This window comes from Melospiza georgiana, chromosome Z (assembly GCF_028018845.1).
Source record: "Melospiza georgiana isolate bMelGeo1 chromosome Z, bMelGeo1.pri, whole genome shotgun sequence".
In the NCBI taxonomy this organism is placed as follows: Eukaryota; Metazoa; Chordata; class Aves; order Passeriformes; family Passerellidae; genus Melospiza; species Melospiza georgiana.
Genome location: NC_080465.1, coordinates 65,805,297 through 65,821,487, shown reverse-complemented (window position 1 = coordinate 65,821,487; position 16,191 = coordinate 65,805,297). Strand labels below are relative to the sequence as shown.

Below are 16,191 nucleotides of genomic sequence, written 5' to 3'. Positions count from 1 at the left end.
TTTGGAAAAAACAAATGCCAGTATTTAGAACAGCTTAATATTTCAGCTAGAATACTCTCAATTCACCAGAAAACTTGTAAGTGCATACTGTGTGTGATATTCTACATCTATTGTTGTATAAGCAAATATAAACTCCTACTCTTTTTCTTTATTAGTCTTCCTATATACATTCAAAAAGAACTGTAAAAAAAACTGTAAACCTTTAGACTGTGACAACGTAATATTTTGTAAAATCTTTAGTATTGTACTGTTCTCCAAACCAATCTAAAGAGATAGCAACATGCAAAATTTCATAAAATGCCAGGTTTTTTCATACTGTACTTGGTGGGAAAAGAATCCCACAACAAACATACTCAATCATTTGACTCTGCAGCTGTATCAATGCAGAGCCAGACACAATGACCATATCCATATAAAATAATGCTCTAGATATTTCATTTTCCTGTCCTGATGCAACACAGTAAAAATAGGCACCTTCTGGTAAGAACCAGAAACAGGTGGATTAGATTAAAAAAAAACAAGATGCACATTCACAGAAGATTAAGAACGCAAAGTTGGAAGACAATCAACATGGATAGGGTGAAAAACTAGTAAGTGTGTCAGGGAAAACAGGCGATGTGACTTTTTATTGACGCAGCAGGGCAGGATATGTACCAGCACCTCAGGAGTTTGCCTCCTAAGAAAGAGCCAAGAAAGAGATGAACTGACTTAGTTTCCACCAAAAGAATGGTGATTTGGCAAAACTCATGCATTGTCAGATACTTAAGAGGTTCAGAACAGAAGACATGTCTCTTGTTACCATGGATGAATTTCCCCTATGTCGTGAAGAGCTCTGATGAGCATGAGATGGTTCATACAGCAAACACCCAGAGCTTTTAACTTCTGGGGAGTTTCTGCAACCAGTGAGGAAATAAATAGCCAGGCAAGAAAAAAATCAGTTGCCCTGGGTTCTGAAATTAACTATCACAATCAACAGTGTGCTCTACACATTTTAAGGAACTGGTTGCACAGAGATGTTGCCCATCAGCTTTGAGAGGCTCAAGGGACGAAGTTTATCTGCAAACAGCTGAAAGGATGAATAACATGTTCTTTGAATATGGCCTTGTGCTTTGGCTTTTATTTTTCATTTCAAAGCTGGAATTTGAAATGAAAAATAAACTGACTGATAAGTTATATTGTCTTGCAGAATTTAAAACAGTGGAAATAATGCAGGAAAGGAAAATAATACAAAGGAATTTACTGAGTCAGCAGGAAATTTCTAGCCAGATATAGGGATAGATGCCAAATATGGCTTTATTTAATATCTTCATTAATTATCTGGAATTAATTAAATTTGCAGGTGACATTAAAGTGGGACAAACCACCAAGAGAAGTAAGGCGTGAAAGAAATACAAAACAAGCTTCCAAGATTCACAGACCTGTAGCACAAAAGGGATTGTTATTACAATCCAGTTTGTCATCCTGCGCAACAAGGGCCACAACACAGCTAGATTTAATTAGGAAGACTGTGAGATAATATTGTTTGGGGGGGTGTCGGGAGGAAATAATCTACTACATTCACATTTAGTACATTTAGTATCACTGGGGAAAGCAAAATTGAGAGCACTAAAAGACTTTGAGAGATACATGAACATTAGCAGGTACTAAATTCAAAGAAACTTTAGAAAAAACAAATCTAGTACCACTTAGGTTGCATTGACCAAAATGCTGCATAGCAGAACAAATATACTGAAGTTCAACCCGAACTAATGTTAAGTGCACCTAGAATACTGAGTTCAATCCTCAGCATACTGTCAAAGAAATGCTGATCAATAGAACTGAATTCAGATAGGCATAAAAAATAAATTTAAAAAAATAGAGCAGCTAGTTACACAAGCTGAGCTACAAAAAACAAGAGAATGAAAATATGAGAACAATTGCTAAAGATCAAAAAACTCCTCATGCAGAAACCTAAATGTTCACTGTGTAATGTATGTATTTTTAAATGATGCAAAGAAGTTGCAAAAATATAAAATTACTGAGACGAACTCTAGAAAAATTTCTGCAAAGAAATGCATAAAGTGCTGTTCCTTTGACCACCAAATCCCACAGGCAACAAATATGTATTTCCAAGTAACTGGATTTTCTAGTAACCCTAACTTTCACTCATTTCCAGTTCTTTTTTATTTCATAATTAACAAGCCAACTTTGGTGTCAAATTAGAAACTTAATATGAACGGTAGAATGAGACAAAAAAGTAATGATAGGTGGTGCCAACAATTACTAGTCAGTATAAAATTCCAGGAAACATTGTCCTTTTCCTTTTGTAAAGAAGTGGGGAAGGGACACATGCACAGCTAGCTGCAGATCATGGCCTGAGCTGAATGAACATGAGATACCAGATTAGCAAATGACTAAGAGAAGCAAAACACAATGAGGCTGAGCATATTGTCTACAGCAAAGTAACAAGGAGTGATGAATATTCCAAACGTGTCTGTTCTGGAAGTGGTCAATGCTCAGCCTTTAACTGCTGCCATCCTCTACTATCATCCAGCAGTGAGGCTAGCAGGGCTTCAGATGTACTGAGGAAGAGAATGCCTATACGGCATTTACAGTAAACCACCAAAAAATTTAAAGGACACACAGCTATGTTACTATGAGCTGTTTTGCAATCGTTTATCATTCCTCTGCCTCTTCCCATTAAAGCATCCTTCCGGATTGCAAGCTCTTTAGGACAAGGCATTGCTATGTGATTCCTTCCTACTGCAACAAAAATAATAGATAGTGACAATAGATAATGACAATAAATGCTAGCATGTGAACTAATGATGCCAGTGTATGCTTGTCAGTTTATTTATTTAGGCTGAGTGGCCTAAAATGTTTATCTGCTCTCTGTTAGAATGGGCAATATATGCATACAAATGCATATATGTGTACACACACACACACTCACAGATTCACACACACTCTTTATATATCAGAAAACCCAAATGCGATCAAGAAGTTGTTTCCAGTACAGCAAACACTGACATGCATATTTCAGTATTTTTTGGCTCAATCCACCATTTAATTTCCTTATGGTTGCAGACTCTCACCAGAAGATCTGCTATGCCTGTTGCTTTCTACCTCAAGCTTGTGCATTTCAAAAAGCACTAGCAAAAAAAGAGTCTACTCTTTCCAAAAACAAGTCTGCTCCCCAATTCCTTTTATTCAAGGTCAATGGGACAAACCTGGTTGTGTGTACAGATTAGGGAACGAGAGGTCGGAGAGCAGTGCTATGGAAAGGGTGTCCTGGTCAATGGCAAGCTGAACATGAGTCAGCAGTACCTTGGCAGCCGGCATTCAGCCATCCAGACGAGGGAGGGGATTGTCCCGCTCTGCTCTGTACTGGGGCAGCCTCACCTCAAGTGCTGGGGGCAGTTCTGGCACCACTATGTAAGAAAGATATAAAGCTATTAGAGATCATCCACAGTATGGTAATGACAATGATAAAGGGCCTTGAGGGGAAGCCATATGAGGAGTGTCTGAGATCACTTGGTCTGTTCTCCTGGAGGAGACTCAGGGGAAACCTCACTGTGGTCTTCAACATCCTCAGGAGGGGATGAGGAGGAACCTCTTCAATTTTATGACCAGTGACAGGATCTGAGCAAATGGCAGAAAGCTGAGGAAGGGGAGATTTGATTTGGGTATCAGGATCTCTTTGCATAGAGATTGGTTGGGCAATGGAATAGGCTTTCAGGGAAGTGGTCACAGCACCAAGCCTGACAGAACTCAAGAAGCGTAGGGATAAGATTCTCAGGGACATGTTGTGATACTTGGGGCATCCTATGCCAGGAGTTGGACTTGATGATCCTGATGTGTCCCTTCCATTTCGGCATATACTTTGATTCTGTGATTCTAACTAAAGAGGAAGGGAAAAAGTTGTTTGCCAACACTGGTATTAGAGGTTTGACCTGGTTTTGGTTAAAACTCAGCTATTCCAGTGGAGTGAGCCTCGAGTCAGAGTAGCATAGAGTCCAGACAAATTAATCCAAAAGTAGTCAAATTATTCATGGCTGAAAATATGCACCTGCATATGATGTCTTTCACAGGAACACAGACTCCTGGGTCACACCAAGAACCAAGAGTCTCAGCAAATTACTCACATAACTCTTGCCACGTGTGGGTCATGACTGGCAGCAGTTTTGCCTCAGTCCTTTTCCCAAGCAAGACTTCCTAATCCAATGGTGAGAGACCTAACTCCACCCTAAATTTATTCATGACCAGTTTTAATCCATTTGTTCCTGTGCTGACATTGTTCTTTGGCTTATAAGGCTCTCCTTCCCTGCTGTTTATTCTCCTGATGTATTTGCTGAGTGCCACCAATCCTTCTAAGCTTTCCTTTACCAGGCTGAACAAGCCATGCTTTTAAGCTCAGTTTCTGCAGTAAATACAAAGCAGATGCTGAACCTTCTCTTTCTAGACATAGCTACCGAAGTTAACATAAGAGGACTAGCAATTAACCTGGCTCTTTTTAAGGCTCATAAGCCTTAAAAGCATGTAGTATCTCTATGGCTTATGAGCTAGGATCTGTCCATGCTGGCATCATGTCACAGCAGGTCTGAGAATCCTTCATTGTTTCTGGCAAAATATGCTTTCCATTGACTCAAGTGTATGAACACCTCTTCCCCATATCTTTTCCTTGACTTAATATTTACTTAATATTCCCCAATGTGTCAAATTACCTCAGATAAATCACAGCAGCAAGCTGGACAGCATTAATACTCCCCTTCTTGGGACAGAAAGAGCAAAAACATCACAGTATCATATCTGACTCTTGTTATGTTACCTGGTCATTCACTTACAGCCAGTGGCAATGAAGCCAGTTGTCCAAGGGTTTCTCCAGCCCTGCTGCTCTCTGCTGATAAGGTCACTCTTTGTGCACAAATGCAGATGACTGACTAGTCAACACCTAACTGTCCTGGCATAGAACATACCTTTCTATTACTGCAGAAATTCTACTTCTGAATACTCCATCACTTAATGCCAGGATCCAATTTCAGGAGCACATAGTTAATTTATGTGCCCACATCAGTAACAGGAATACTAAAAAAAAGTCAGCATCAAGGCTAGAGACCCTATTCCTGTCCAATCCTTTTTTATACAACTGACCACTGGTTCCTCCATTAGCTTCTCTTGTCCACCCTCATTTCTCATTTGATCTTTTTCAGATGAACAAGTACTTCTCCAAGAAGGAGAACAAAGGATAGTTGAAATAAATAACCAAACAGAATCAAGATATCATTTTTGCTTTCAGACTTGTTTTTCTGAATGTGAGCACTAAATTAGACCAGCTTCAAAAATATGCTATTGTAAGTGCCCAACACAGAAAAATCTAAGCCCCAAATCAGGTAGGGTTGAGTGAGATGACTTGTCTAAAGACTGGACATACAAGCCAAGTCCCCATAAACCTTCAAGACAGCATCCCACACTGCTCTCCCAACTGAAATTCAACATCTAAAGTGTCTTTTTTCCTTTTTTCTTTTTCCCCTCCCCCACAAATCTCACAAAGCTTTAAAACACAGCGGTATTTTGCTTTTGTCTTCACAATAAGTATCCTGGTCACTGAGGTGTTTTCCTTCACAGCTCTCTACTTCCAGCTCTTTCCCATGCTTCCTACAGCCATCACAGATCTTATGTTATCTCTACCACACATCAGTAGACATATTTCGATTTAACATGTCATCCAGGGGAATTAAGAATTGCACGTCCACAGTACCCATCATCAATTTTCCAGGCAAACTGAATTAAAAAATAAGTAGATATATTTATATAAGAATTTATAAAAAGCCAAATATAACAAACCATTCAGTCTGAGACTTCAGGAAATTAAATTAATGAAAAACTAATGACAGGTTCACAGCCTAGCCATTAAGTTTCTTAGATTGCATTTTGCCTGTGCCAGAATAATGATGCAGCCTCAGAGACTCACAGGTAGCTCAGCAGGTGCCTGTCTATCATCATTATTTTGGCACCTATCAGTGCCAGTCAGGGCCAGGCCCTTGCCATATTCAGCACAATACAGCAAAATGAAGTGGCAACATATTGCAGAGAGGATCTCAAAATGATGGACCAAGAATATTTCAAATTGCCAAAATTTGCAGATTTGATGGAATTAGAAGTCTACAGTACATACAGTAATTTGAACAGTGTGTTTTAAGAGCTCTCATTGTAAAAAAGCTTGCTAAAAGGACACCCTCTCCCCATTTCACCTACACCTTTGTGCAAATTATCAACACATACACCCAATATTTTAGCCAAAAGAACCATAATGAATAGTTTATACCTGCCGGAGACAACCTACTTTCCTTCTTCTAATTATTACATTCCTGTGTGTAGTTCGTATTTCCACAGCAGTATGAATGATGTAGGATACTATTAATGATTCTCACAATTTTATCATTATTCCCATGATATTTGATATTTTTTTAAAAGATAGTGTTTAACTAATTGAAACAAAAAAAAAGCTGTAACTCTAGTTATAAGATTATTAGGAAATAACTGAAAATGCAGGGGTCTCAGAAATATAGCAAGCAAACAGCAGAAGTGTTCTGCAAAGATTCTTCTGTGTGGGTCTTTCATGCAGGCAATGACAAGGAAAAACATTATTTTTAAAGCAAAATAATTGTAAACCCATAAAATTTGGCAAGAAAACTCAAAGGAGGCGTTGTACCAGAAACTTCTTATTTTCTGTAAACTAAATATAAAATTGACTCCATCAACTTGAAATTCTCACTTTCTGTTAAATTTCATAAAATTATTATAAGCTTGGAGTTGGGAAAGTTCCACAATTTACCATCAAGTAAAGCAAACTGATTCTCAAAATAAATCCCTGACTATACTATGCAAGGGATAACAGAATTAAGAAGTTGAGATATGTTCACAAATCATGGCTTGAGTTTTTCAAAATCAGTAATAAGCAATTAGCAAAACACAATGACCCAACAATTATTTTTAGTGCTGTGCATTCAAAAGTAATTTACGTGCAGATATTATCACATGCATGTTTTATTTCAAACCGCAATTACACAAAGTTTAATTTAGTAAATATTAAGATACATTCTAACATATGGCTTATGATTTACCATTTGTAATTCAACCTATAAACAACAGAACAATAAAACTTAGTACATTTATTGGTGAAACTTTATTTTCCACACATTTTAATCACTTTCAGCTATTCCCCTAGTAATCTATGACACAAGAAGGTACAGAAAATGCGTGCCTATGTTGCAGTAAAAGTTTTTGTGTATTTGAGTATGATATTGCAGACTCACCCTATTTGTCTTAATATTCTGCAATCACAGACATGAGAAAATGTAGATCAAAAAGCTGCAAAGATCAATAAAATTTTTACTTTAAGTGGCATGTATTTGAAAATTGCAGCCAAGCCTTACCTGTTTGTTTAATGAAGGATTTCCCAAAGTCAGCCTTATTTTCATGGTGAGAAGAGATTTGGAATGAAGAACAAAATTTGGACAACAAAGTTTTGTAAATAAAAATAATCCTCCTTTTATATCAATTTCATATGTGATGGTTGTATCTGCTCTCTTTCACTATGTGTTTCCCATCAAAGTGCATCCCAATCAAGGGACAAGGTAGAGCAGCACTGCCTTTCTTATCCTACCTCCCTCAGCAGCCTCAGACAAAGGAGCACCTGCATGGGTACTGCCTGTGGAAGGCTGAATATTGTTCTCTGCCTTTTCCTGGGAGAGCAGTAGCTGCTTCCACACAATGGTATGAACGTCTATGAACAAGACTTTGCCTAATATCAGCTTTCATTGGGTTTTTCTGTTTAAGGCCAGAACATCCTGTTTTCATCAGGAGCCTTACACCACGATGAAGTGGCAAGCTGTAGCTGAAATGACTGCAAGCCATCATAAGAGACCTCACAGCACTGAACATGGAAAGTTGACTAAGAAGATATTAATTAAAACCACATTTTTAAAAATATATTTTTGCTTGTTTTCTTTTTCCCTGCAGGCAAAATAAAATTCAGAGGGCTCAGGCAGAAACCTTCACTCAAAATTAAAGCCATATGCTTCACACTGCTCTCCTGTAAGAGGCACAAATGCAGAAGGAGCAGCTGTGCAACAGGTTTCCATAACAACTGTAACCTACAATTTCATGAATCAGTTAACCCAAAAACTTGCAAAGGAAGTGTAGAGGTGGTACAGTTGCTATATGGTGTAGCTACTCTATCAACCTCATCATCACCCCCACATGAATCAGAGAAGAAAGTGAAGCGATTGAAAATTTATTTGTCATAAGACAGTAATTGCCCATCAGCTGCTCTGTTTCTTTTTGGAGCTCATTGCAATTACTAAATGCCGTATGGATATAAAGTTTAAGAGAAAGGAGATGATAACAAAATAAAACCTTACAAATGAATATTGTGATGAAATAGTTCAAGGTTTATTTCAATTATATGTTGTTCAGTGTATGAATTATTTAATCAAACTGCTTTTAGTAGTAGTCCAATATCAAACTACTTCTTTGATTTTTTAGAAAAACATTGAGTTGCATTAAAAATATATTTCAAGTCTAGTTTTGCGTGACAGATATGTGATGTGTCAATGGATATGTATTATATTCCTCCTCTCAGGCATGCATCTCCTGCAGAGACGGCAGACTACAGAAGCTGACCCTTACTGAGACCATCTTGTCTTTCTGACAAAGATACTTCTTAACTTCTTACTTACTGGTTGCTTCCTGCAATTGATAAAAATTTTTGCTCAGCTTGTGATAACTTCACAGGCCCTGAACACCCTGACCCTGGAAACCCCAAGGTCAGAAGTCAAGTCCTGCTCTGAAACATCAGTGTGCTTCATATTAAAGTAGAACAAAAGTGAAGAAATATCCACCAGTGTGACAAGAAAAACAGGGAAAATGGGAATGACACCTTGGTCATCTGTTACCCAGGCCACCTCAAGCCATTGTCTGAAATGGGATGGAAAAACTCTCCAAGCCTCCTTCAAGTCAGCACTCTGGAGAAAAGTCTCCAGTTGCCCTCTGCTTTGTGTCTCTGAGCATCTGGTGACCAAAACAATGTGGCTTTACAAAACCTACAGAAATTCTGCCAAATCCTTACTTTGGACCCACAAGTCGCACCAGAATAACCCGGGCTGAAACACAAAGCAGGTGAAACACACAAATCAGGAAAGCCAAGACAGAACAATTGCTCCCTAACGTTCATGACATTTCAAGAGCAACAGGCACATGCAATGCAACACATCTTTCGCCCATAGATGAGGTTACAGAAAGTTATTCACCTTCAAGGTGAATATTCACTTCAAAATTTAGTTTTGAGACTATTCATTGAGAAGGTAATAAAACACATGTGAAAAATTATCAATTCTCAAATGATCTTCAGATCAGGAAAATGAACTGTTTCTCAAGTCTCAAACCTGTACACATCATGTGTATTTTGCACACACTCTTCCAGGACCTCAGAGACAATGAAAATGGCATCAATTTCAACAACAAAAAAGGGGGGTTTAGGAAAATCCCAAGTTCTTAAAATAATACCAGTGGCCATTGCAACGTAAGACTAAAACCAACATGCTCATGGCATGCTTTTTCTTAACGAAGTCACTCATCTCATGTTCAGGCAGGAAACACCTTAATCAACTTTCAGTTAGATTAAATGAATGTGTTGTAGACAAAAGATGTACATATATGTCTGCTGTTTCCTGTGTCTATAAAACCAGTTCTAACGCTCTGCAATTTAACTTTCCACAATAAACAGGACCCTTACTTTTCTGTAGTTTTCTTCAATAAAACATATTGGGATTACACTACTGTTTTAAAATCATATGAAGAGACTGTAGCTACACTGACAGAATGATACACAAGTTTAACAGGCAGCTTGGTACACCAGATGGGGTCGAGAGATCTGCCTTCAGAGAAAAGAGTGAAAAACTGACAAACTAGATGTTCAGCAGTTTCAGCACCAGATGTAGAACAGCTTTACACTGAGCAAAGTTTTTCCCACCTTATATCGCTACAGAGCCTAATAAATGGGAAAACAGAAGTCCTTCCAGCAAGTTCTCCAGATCTTTGTAGAAAAACTGCAAAAACTGAATAAAACTGCCATATTTCTCTGCACATTCTGTTCCAATCTATATACAAAAAGCTGCATTTGTGTCTGTGACTTTGCTTCAAAACTGTTCTTATATGTCCTTAGTCTCATATGCCCCCAGGTCTTTCTGCCCCACAGCAGAAACTGGTGCCTTTCAGCATATAGTCTGGACAAGAAACAGCATGTTCTGTTTCCCCACAGTCTTCCAGGTTCATGCACACTTGGGACCTTACTATCTATCTCAAAACTAGAAAAGATACAGCGACCTTCTGGCTGCAAGCAAATCCTGACCAACCTGTACATGACCACTGGCATCTGTTTCTACCAAGCTACTTTCAATAAGATGATCACAAAGAATGTAGAAATCTGTGACAGTCTTGAGAAAAGACAGCAATAGAGAATTCACACTTACCAACTCTACAAATGCAAGTCCACCATAACTGTGAGCAACAAAAAATACATTCTCTGCAGCTGACTGGGAAATAAAATGGTCCCAAACATAAATTGCATGTTCTTCAGGAGAGCCATTATCCTGCAGAAAGAAATAATGTTTGTGACAATTATCTTTTAAAAAATGGCAATTCTGTCTAAAAACATGTTCCTATATGTTAGAATGTTTTGTTAAAATAAAGATTAAATGAATACACACTAGAGTATCAAAAAGAGAACTGATCCTTTTGTCTAAATAAAGGCAGTAAAACTGTTGCTTTTTGAGCATACTTTAGTAAGTATAACAAAATTATGCATCGGCAAAATTTTACGTAAATACCATGATGACAATTCCGCTAAACAGAGCCATTCATAGGAATTACGAGTCATAGCTCAGATTCTCATTCTTTTGACAACTCTTTCGTCAAATGTTAGTTCACTGAGGGTTTGTTTAAAGTACTTGTGCCTTAGATTGGTAAATAAAAACAGGCAAGAACAATATAAATACATAATTGTAGAATAATTTTGGTTGGTAAAGACCTGTAATTTCAATTTTTACTTTTTTTTCATACTATGAGGCACTGGAAACTTGAACTAAGATTAAAATTATGGTATTTGCAACTACTCTTTCAAACTTACTTTTTGCCACTGTAGACTATGAGACATGGTGCAAAGAAAACAACTCTTGACTGGTGGCAGCCATTACTTTGGAGTTTTTCGTAGCTAGGGGACCATGTTTTCTTACTATTGAATAAGATTTTGTCAAAGTCAGCCAGTGTAAGAGTCACAGAAGGCACTAGAGAGACACACATTGATTTCAGTGCAGTCTCATCAAAACTCACGGTTGTGTACTGTATCCTTGAGGCTCTTGGAAAGAACTATACCCTTCTAGTTTTCCCTTTTTCTTGGGTTCTTGAGGTCCTAACTACAAATTTGTTATAGTCTCGGGCAACAAGAATAAGATGCTCTGCTAGGCACCCTGTTCTGCCAGCATTTCACACAACCAGGATAACAATGTTGGCTCTTTCCACTCTTGAATGCCCGAAAGAGCTGATCAGTCAAGGTAATGTAATTTCCTAAAGTTTGTGTCCCTTTTCCCTTTGGTTGGTGCCAGCAAAAACTTCATATCCTTAGCTCACTCTGACACAGACAAGAAAAGCCTGGTTTCCGTAGGAGAAAGAAAGCACAAACCAGTAAAAGCCACGGGTAATCAGAAGCTGCTAATTATACAGTGTGAATTATTGAAATTTATCAAGAATGTTGAGGTGATCTAGATCTCAATTCCATTCTGCAACTAGTTTTGGGGATTTAAGTTCTTGTGTTTAAAATCAGTGGGAAGAGACATACCTGAATAATGTGGTTGATTCTGGCTTTTATTTCTATTCTCATATCCTGTTTTCTAAGAGTTAGTAAGAGTGAGATGGCAACAAATATTTTATGGATCCCGACTCAAAGTTTTTAGAATAATGATTCTGCTTCAGCAGCAGTCATTTTAAGATAGAAAAATCTGAGTTTCTTCTTCTCCTGGACAGATTCTGCTCTTCATTGACTATGACAGAACGTAGTTTTAACTAATTCTGTATCATCAATTGTAAACTACCTCAGTATAGGAAAGGACTTATTTCAAAACAGTTTGTTGCTGTTTTAAAATTTGATTGTATAGATCTGCACAGAAAGTAAAGACTCCTCCCTTTGTGAGGAATGAGGGAAATTTTTTAGAAGAAATTACATAAACAAAATATGATTGACAAACCAGTTATTAAGATAAAGCTGAAGGACAACTTGAACAGGAGTTTCCTATCCAAAAGTGATATGCTCTATAATCTGTACTGAAAAAAAGTACATTAAAACACTGAGAAAGTTTCAGAATGACTGATTTATCTAAAAGATTTATCTTAGTTATGTAAAGAGGAGGTGCTTATTTTTCAATAATAATGTTGGCATTTATGCTTTTAACAGCAATTTTTGTATAGATTCTCAATGCTGTTTAAACAATCTGAGAAAAAGAGGACTTTTTTTCTGCATACTATAGCATTTTCAGGTTACTTTGGATTTATTATTTGAGACACTGCTAGTAAAAGCATACCATTTTAAGTTCCACAAGACTAAGACATCAGAAGCAAAAGATGGGCTGAGTTCAGAAGCAAAAAGCTTCTGAACTCAACCAAAAAAGCTTTCACCAATCAAAGCATAACCAGTGGTCTAGTAAACTAAATTAATAACTTCACAGCTTCACAGTCTAGTACAAAGATTCAACAGGATTCTACAAATGCAAAAAGAAATGAGCTAGAATGAGTTAACTATAGACTGTCACTTCCTTTATTACCAGTTTAAAAAAAAAAAAAACAAACCATAAAGTGTCAGGATAAACTGGGTTGCTGTACACTCTGCTAAAACCCTAAATAAGGTAAGAAAAGCACATATGTGTAAGGAGTCTGGAGGAGTCCTAAATGCTTAGAAGAAAAGCCCTTTCTTCAGAGCATCTGCTCATTTTTCTCCCTTGTAACTAGCCTATATTACAAACACCTCAGACCTGGCTCCAGGTGTGTACATGGAATATCCAGCTGAAGGAGCAGTACACAGCTGATCTCCTTAGGATTTCAAATTGCACTGGGTCTCTGAGGTTTAACCTCTACTGCCTGGCTTGGATTAACTTATAAAACAGGATGCTGCATTTTCAGCATGAAAGGTGACAGTCTCAGGCACCTGTTCCTTTCTGTAATTTCACTGACGCTAAACTGAATGCACTGATATAGAACATTGTTAAGTCATTTGATAGAGAGGGGGTCTTCCAGTCAGAGTTTACATCATTATCTACACAAGTGTACAGAAATTACACAAGTGTACAGAAATGAATGGACATTAGCCTGGAAAAATCACACTATATACCTCAAAAGGCACCTTAGGCTGAATGCATTCTCGTTTGTTAAACAGATTGAGCTGGAGACGTGCAGGAAAACTTGAACTTCGACTTCCCACTGTGAAAGCTGGTCACCTACAGCAGGTAATTCTATATCAAAATAAGTGGTCTGGTTCTTTGGAGTTGTCGGTCTCCATCCCTCTGAAAACCCTTCCTCTTGATCATTATATATACAATTAGACATGAAGGGAAGAAAAGATTAAAACCGTATGATGTGCAAAGGCCCTAGTGCAATGTTGATGCAATGCAAAGCAATCCAAACAAGGTTACTCCTGGGCCATCCACTGGGCAGAAACGTGGAGGTAATGAACTCATATTTTGGTCTGCCATTTTTTCCAGCATGGCTAGTGATAGGAGTTGAAAGGTATGTAACATTTTAATAGTTGGAGCCATTAGGTATACAGAGATAAGCAGTATGCACACTGTGAATACAATGTGACATTCTGTTGCATTCAAAAAACAGGTTAAATTTACCAATGTAATATCACAGTCATTAATTGTTAAATACCAGGTTGGAGTGATGCAGCAATTGAAGCCTTATCAACTATGCCAGATCCTAACACCTAGACATTGCAAGGTCTGCAGTTATGATGGACTACCTGAGTCGATAACACATGGAATTGTCTAAACAACATTTGCATATTTGTGTAATTATTTCCTAAGGTTAATTAGCTCCTGCAAAGCAGCTTGCCCTTTGAGACTGCTTACTGTGACAGGTTCACGTATTTTGTGTTTCAGTGCCAAATTTTACTTATTTCTTTGTTTTTTCCTTTTTTATTTTTTTCCCTCCGAAGTAGCCTGTTGCCAGAAAGTCATAGGCCTTGAGGCCTTGAATCTGGAGGCATTGAACCACTATTAGCTTTACTGAGGCAGAGCAGCTCAGATCCCCATCTTGAACTTCTAATACATCAAAATAAAAAAAGTCACATAAAGAAAAAAAATAAAGACTACAAAATTAAGTTTTCAGATCTGGTAACCTTCCACTTTCAGGGATTTTTTTAAATCAAGAAGTAGGAATCACATTTTTCTGAGACAAGGGAAAGCACACAAATAGGGAAATATGCCATACAGCTTTTAAAGAATTTATTTGAAGGTGATTTCTCTAATTACCATTTATCACAGCAAAACAATTTCTCCTTCTAGCTTGATAAGCTACTACAAACAAGTATGGTACATGAGTTAAATATGGGAGAACAGAATTGCGCACTGGCTGGGAGGTCAGAAGGATACAGAAGGCTCTGATCTCCTGTCCCTGGAGATGCTAGATCTTACCCACCAGTAATATCTTGACAGTTGTGCACAGCTTGTCCCATTGCCTCAAGGAGCCTTGAGGCAGGTAAACTTTTGCAATTCACCCCAAGCCTTCCAAAAAATCATGACACTTAAATTCATATAAGTATTAAAATATCCTGTTATAACAGCACCTTTCATGAGTCCTAAATGATGCTTATCACCTGTTGCATTTTTCTCACTCATTCTGCAAATATTTGCCTTACATGAGACAAAACCTTGTTCACTAGGGAGAACAAAATGAAACTATACGATGGGTTACTACCACCAGAGCAGCTCCAAAATTTCCATGCAGGACGTGGTCTAAGAGGCTTTTGTCATGGTTCAGGAACGTTACTCCCTAATTTAGTGATACCCCCAACCAAGACTAATCCAAACCAGACACTGCTCCTCCCACTGCTCTTCTGCTCTTTGTGTCTGGTGGGAGACACAAAAGACAGAGGTTATGGGTTGAAATAAGAAGAATTTACTGGAAACAGTAATGAAATAAGAAAAAAGACCAGTAACAGTAACATTCAATAAGAAAGGTACAGAAAAAAGAGGGTGATTTACAGGCAAAAAATGCTCATGAGCCCAAGCTGACCCAGTGTGACCCACAAATGAACAAAATGGCAGACAGATCCTTTTCACTCATGCTCTTCTTCCTGACCACAAGCCATTCCCCTTCCTTCTGGGAAGCATTTCTGCCCTGACAGTGACAAGAGGTAATACAGAATAATAATCTAGACATGCCACATGGCTCCTGACTCCGTCCCCTCACAGTTACTGTGAAAAAATTAGCTGTCCTGGCTGAGAACCAGGATAGCTTCAAGGGCAATAAAGCTGAAACAGAAGCAAAAAAAACCAGCCAATATGTGATTTTTCCCCCATAGCAAAGACAGTGGCTATGGCATTACAACCACAGAGGAGGATTAAAGAGAGGATATAAACTGAAAACAGGAAAGGAAGTATGCACTTTGTATTAATATATTTCTGCAGCATGAGTACATGAAGATAAGACTTGAAAGTGTCTAGACCAGGACATTTAACCAGATTTTGACTTTAACTGAGAAATTCCAGTGTATTAGGAAGCATCCCATCTACCTGAAAATCTTTTTTACCTTTTCAATCACAGAGTTGAGAGAATTCTTGCACAGTTATTTGGGAAAGGTTCCCTACTACAATACAAGAGGTGATCCCAGGAGACAGCGGGGATCTTTTATTAACAGTAGGAATTGTATTTCTGCTTTACTTACTGACAAGAGGCAATGCTAATCTGTATGCTACATAGATGGAGCTATGTAAAAATGAAGATGGGTTGGCTCTTTCACAATTCTTACATAACTGGGCTTTCAGGAAGCATGGCTTTCAGGAACCATGCCATAGCAGTATCTTCTGTACAGGGGCAATTGCAGCTGTGTGAAACCAGACAAAAGGATGCTGCAGAAACAAGCACCAAGACCATCTCAGCAGC

At 38.0% G+C, this 16,191-nt stretch overlaps 1 protein-coding gene across 4 annotated transcripts in view; it reads right to left on the bottom strand.

The window, feature by feature from the left end:
- The window catches only part of FAM172A (family with sequence similarity 172 member A), a 254,598-nt gene that overhangs the window by 92,449 nt on the left and 145,958 nt on the right, over window positions 1-16,191 (bottom strand). For all 4 annotated transcript variants that reach the window (XM_058044104.1, XM_058044107.1, XM_058044106.1 and 1 more), the window contains one exon: window positions 10,512-10,631. In XM_058044104.1, the coding sequence (XP_057900087.1) occupies window positions 10,512-10,631 (120 nt within the window). The remainder of the gene's footprint in view (window positions 1-10,511; window positions 10,632-16,191) is intronic.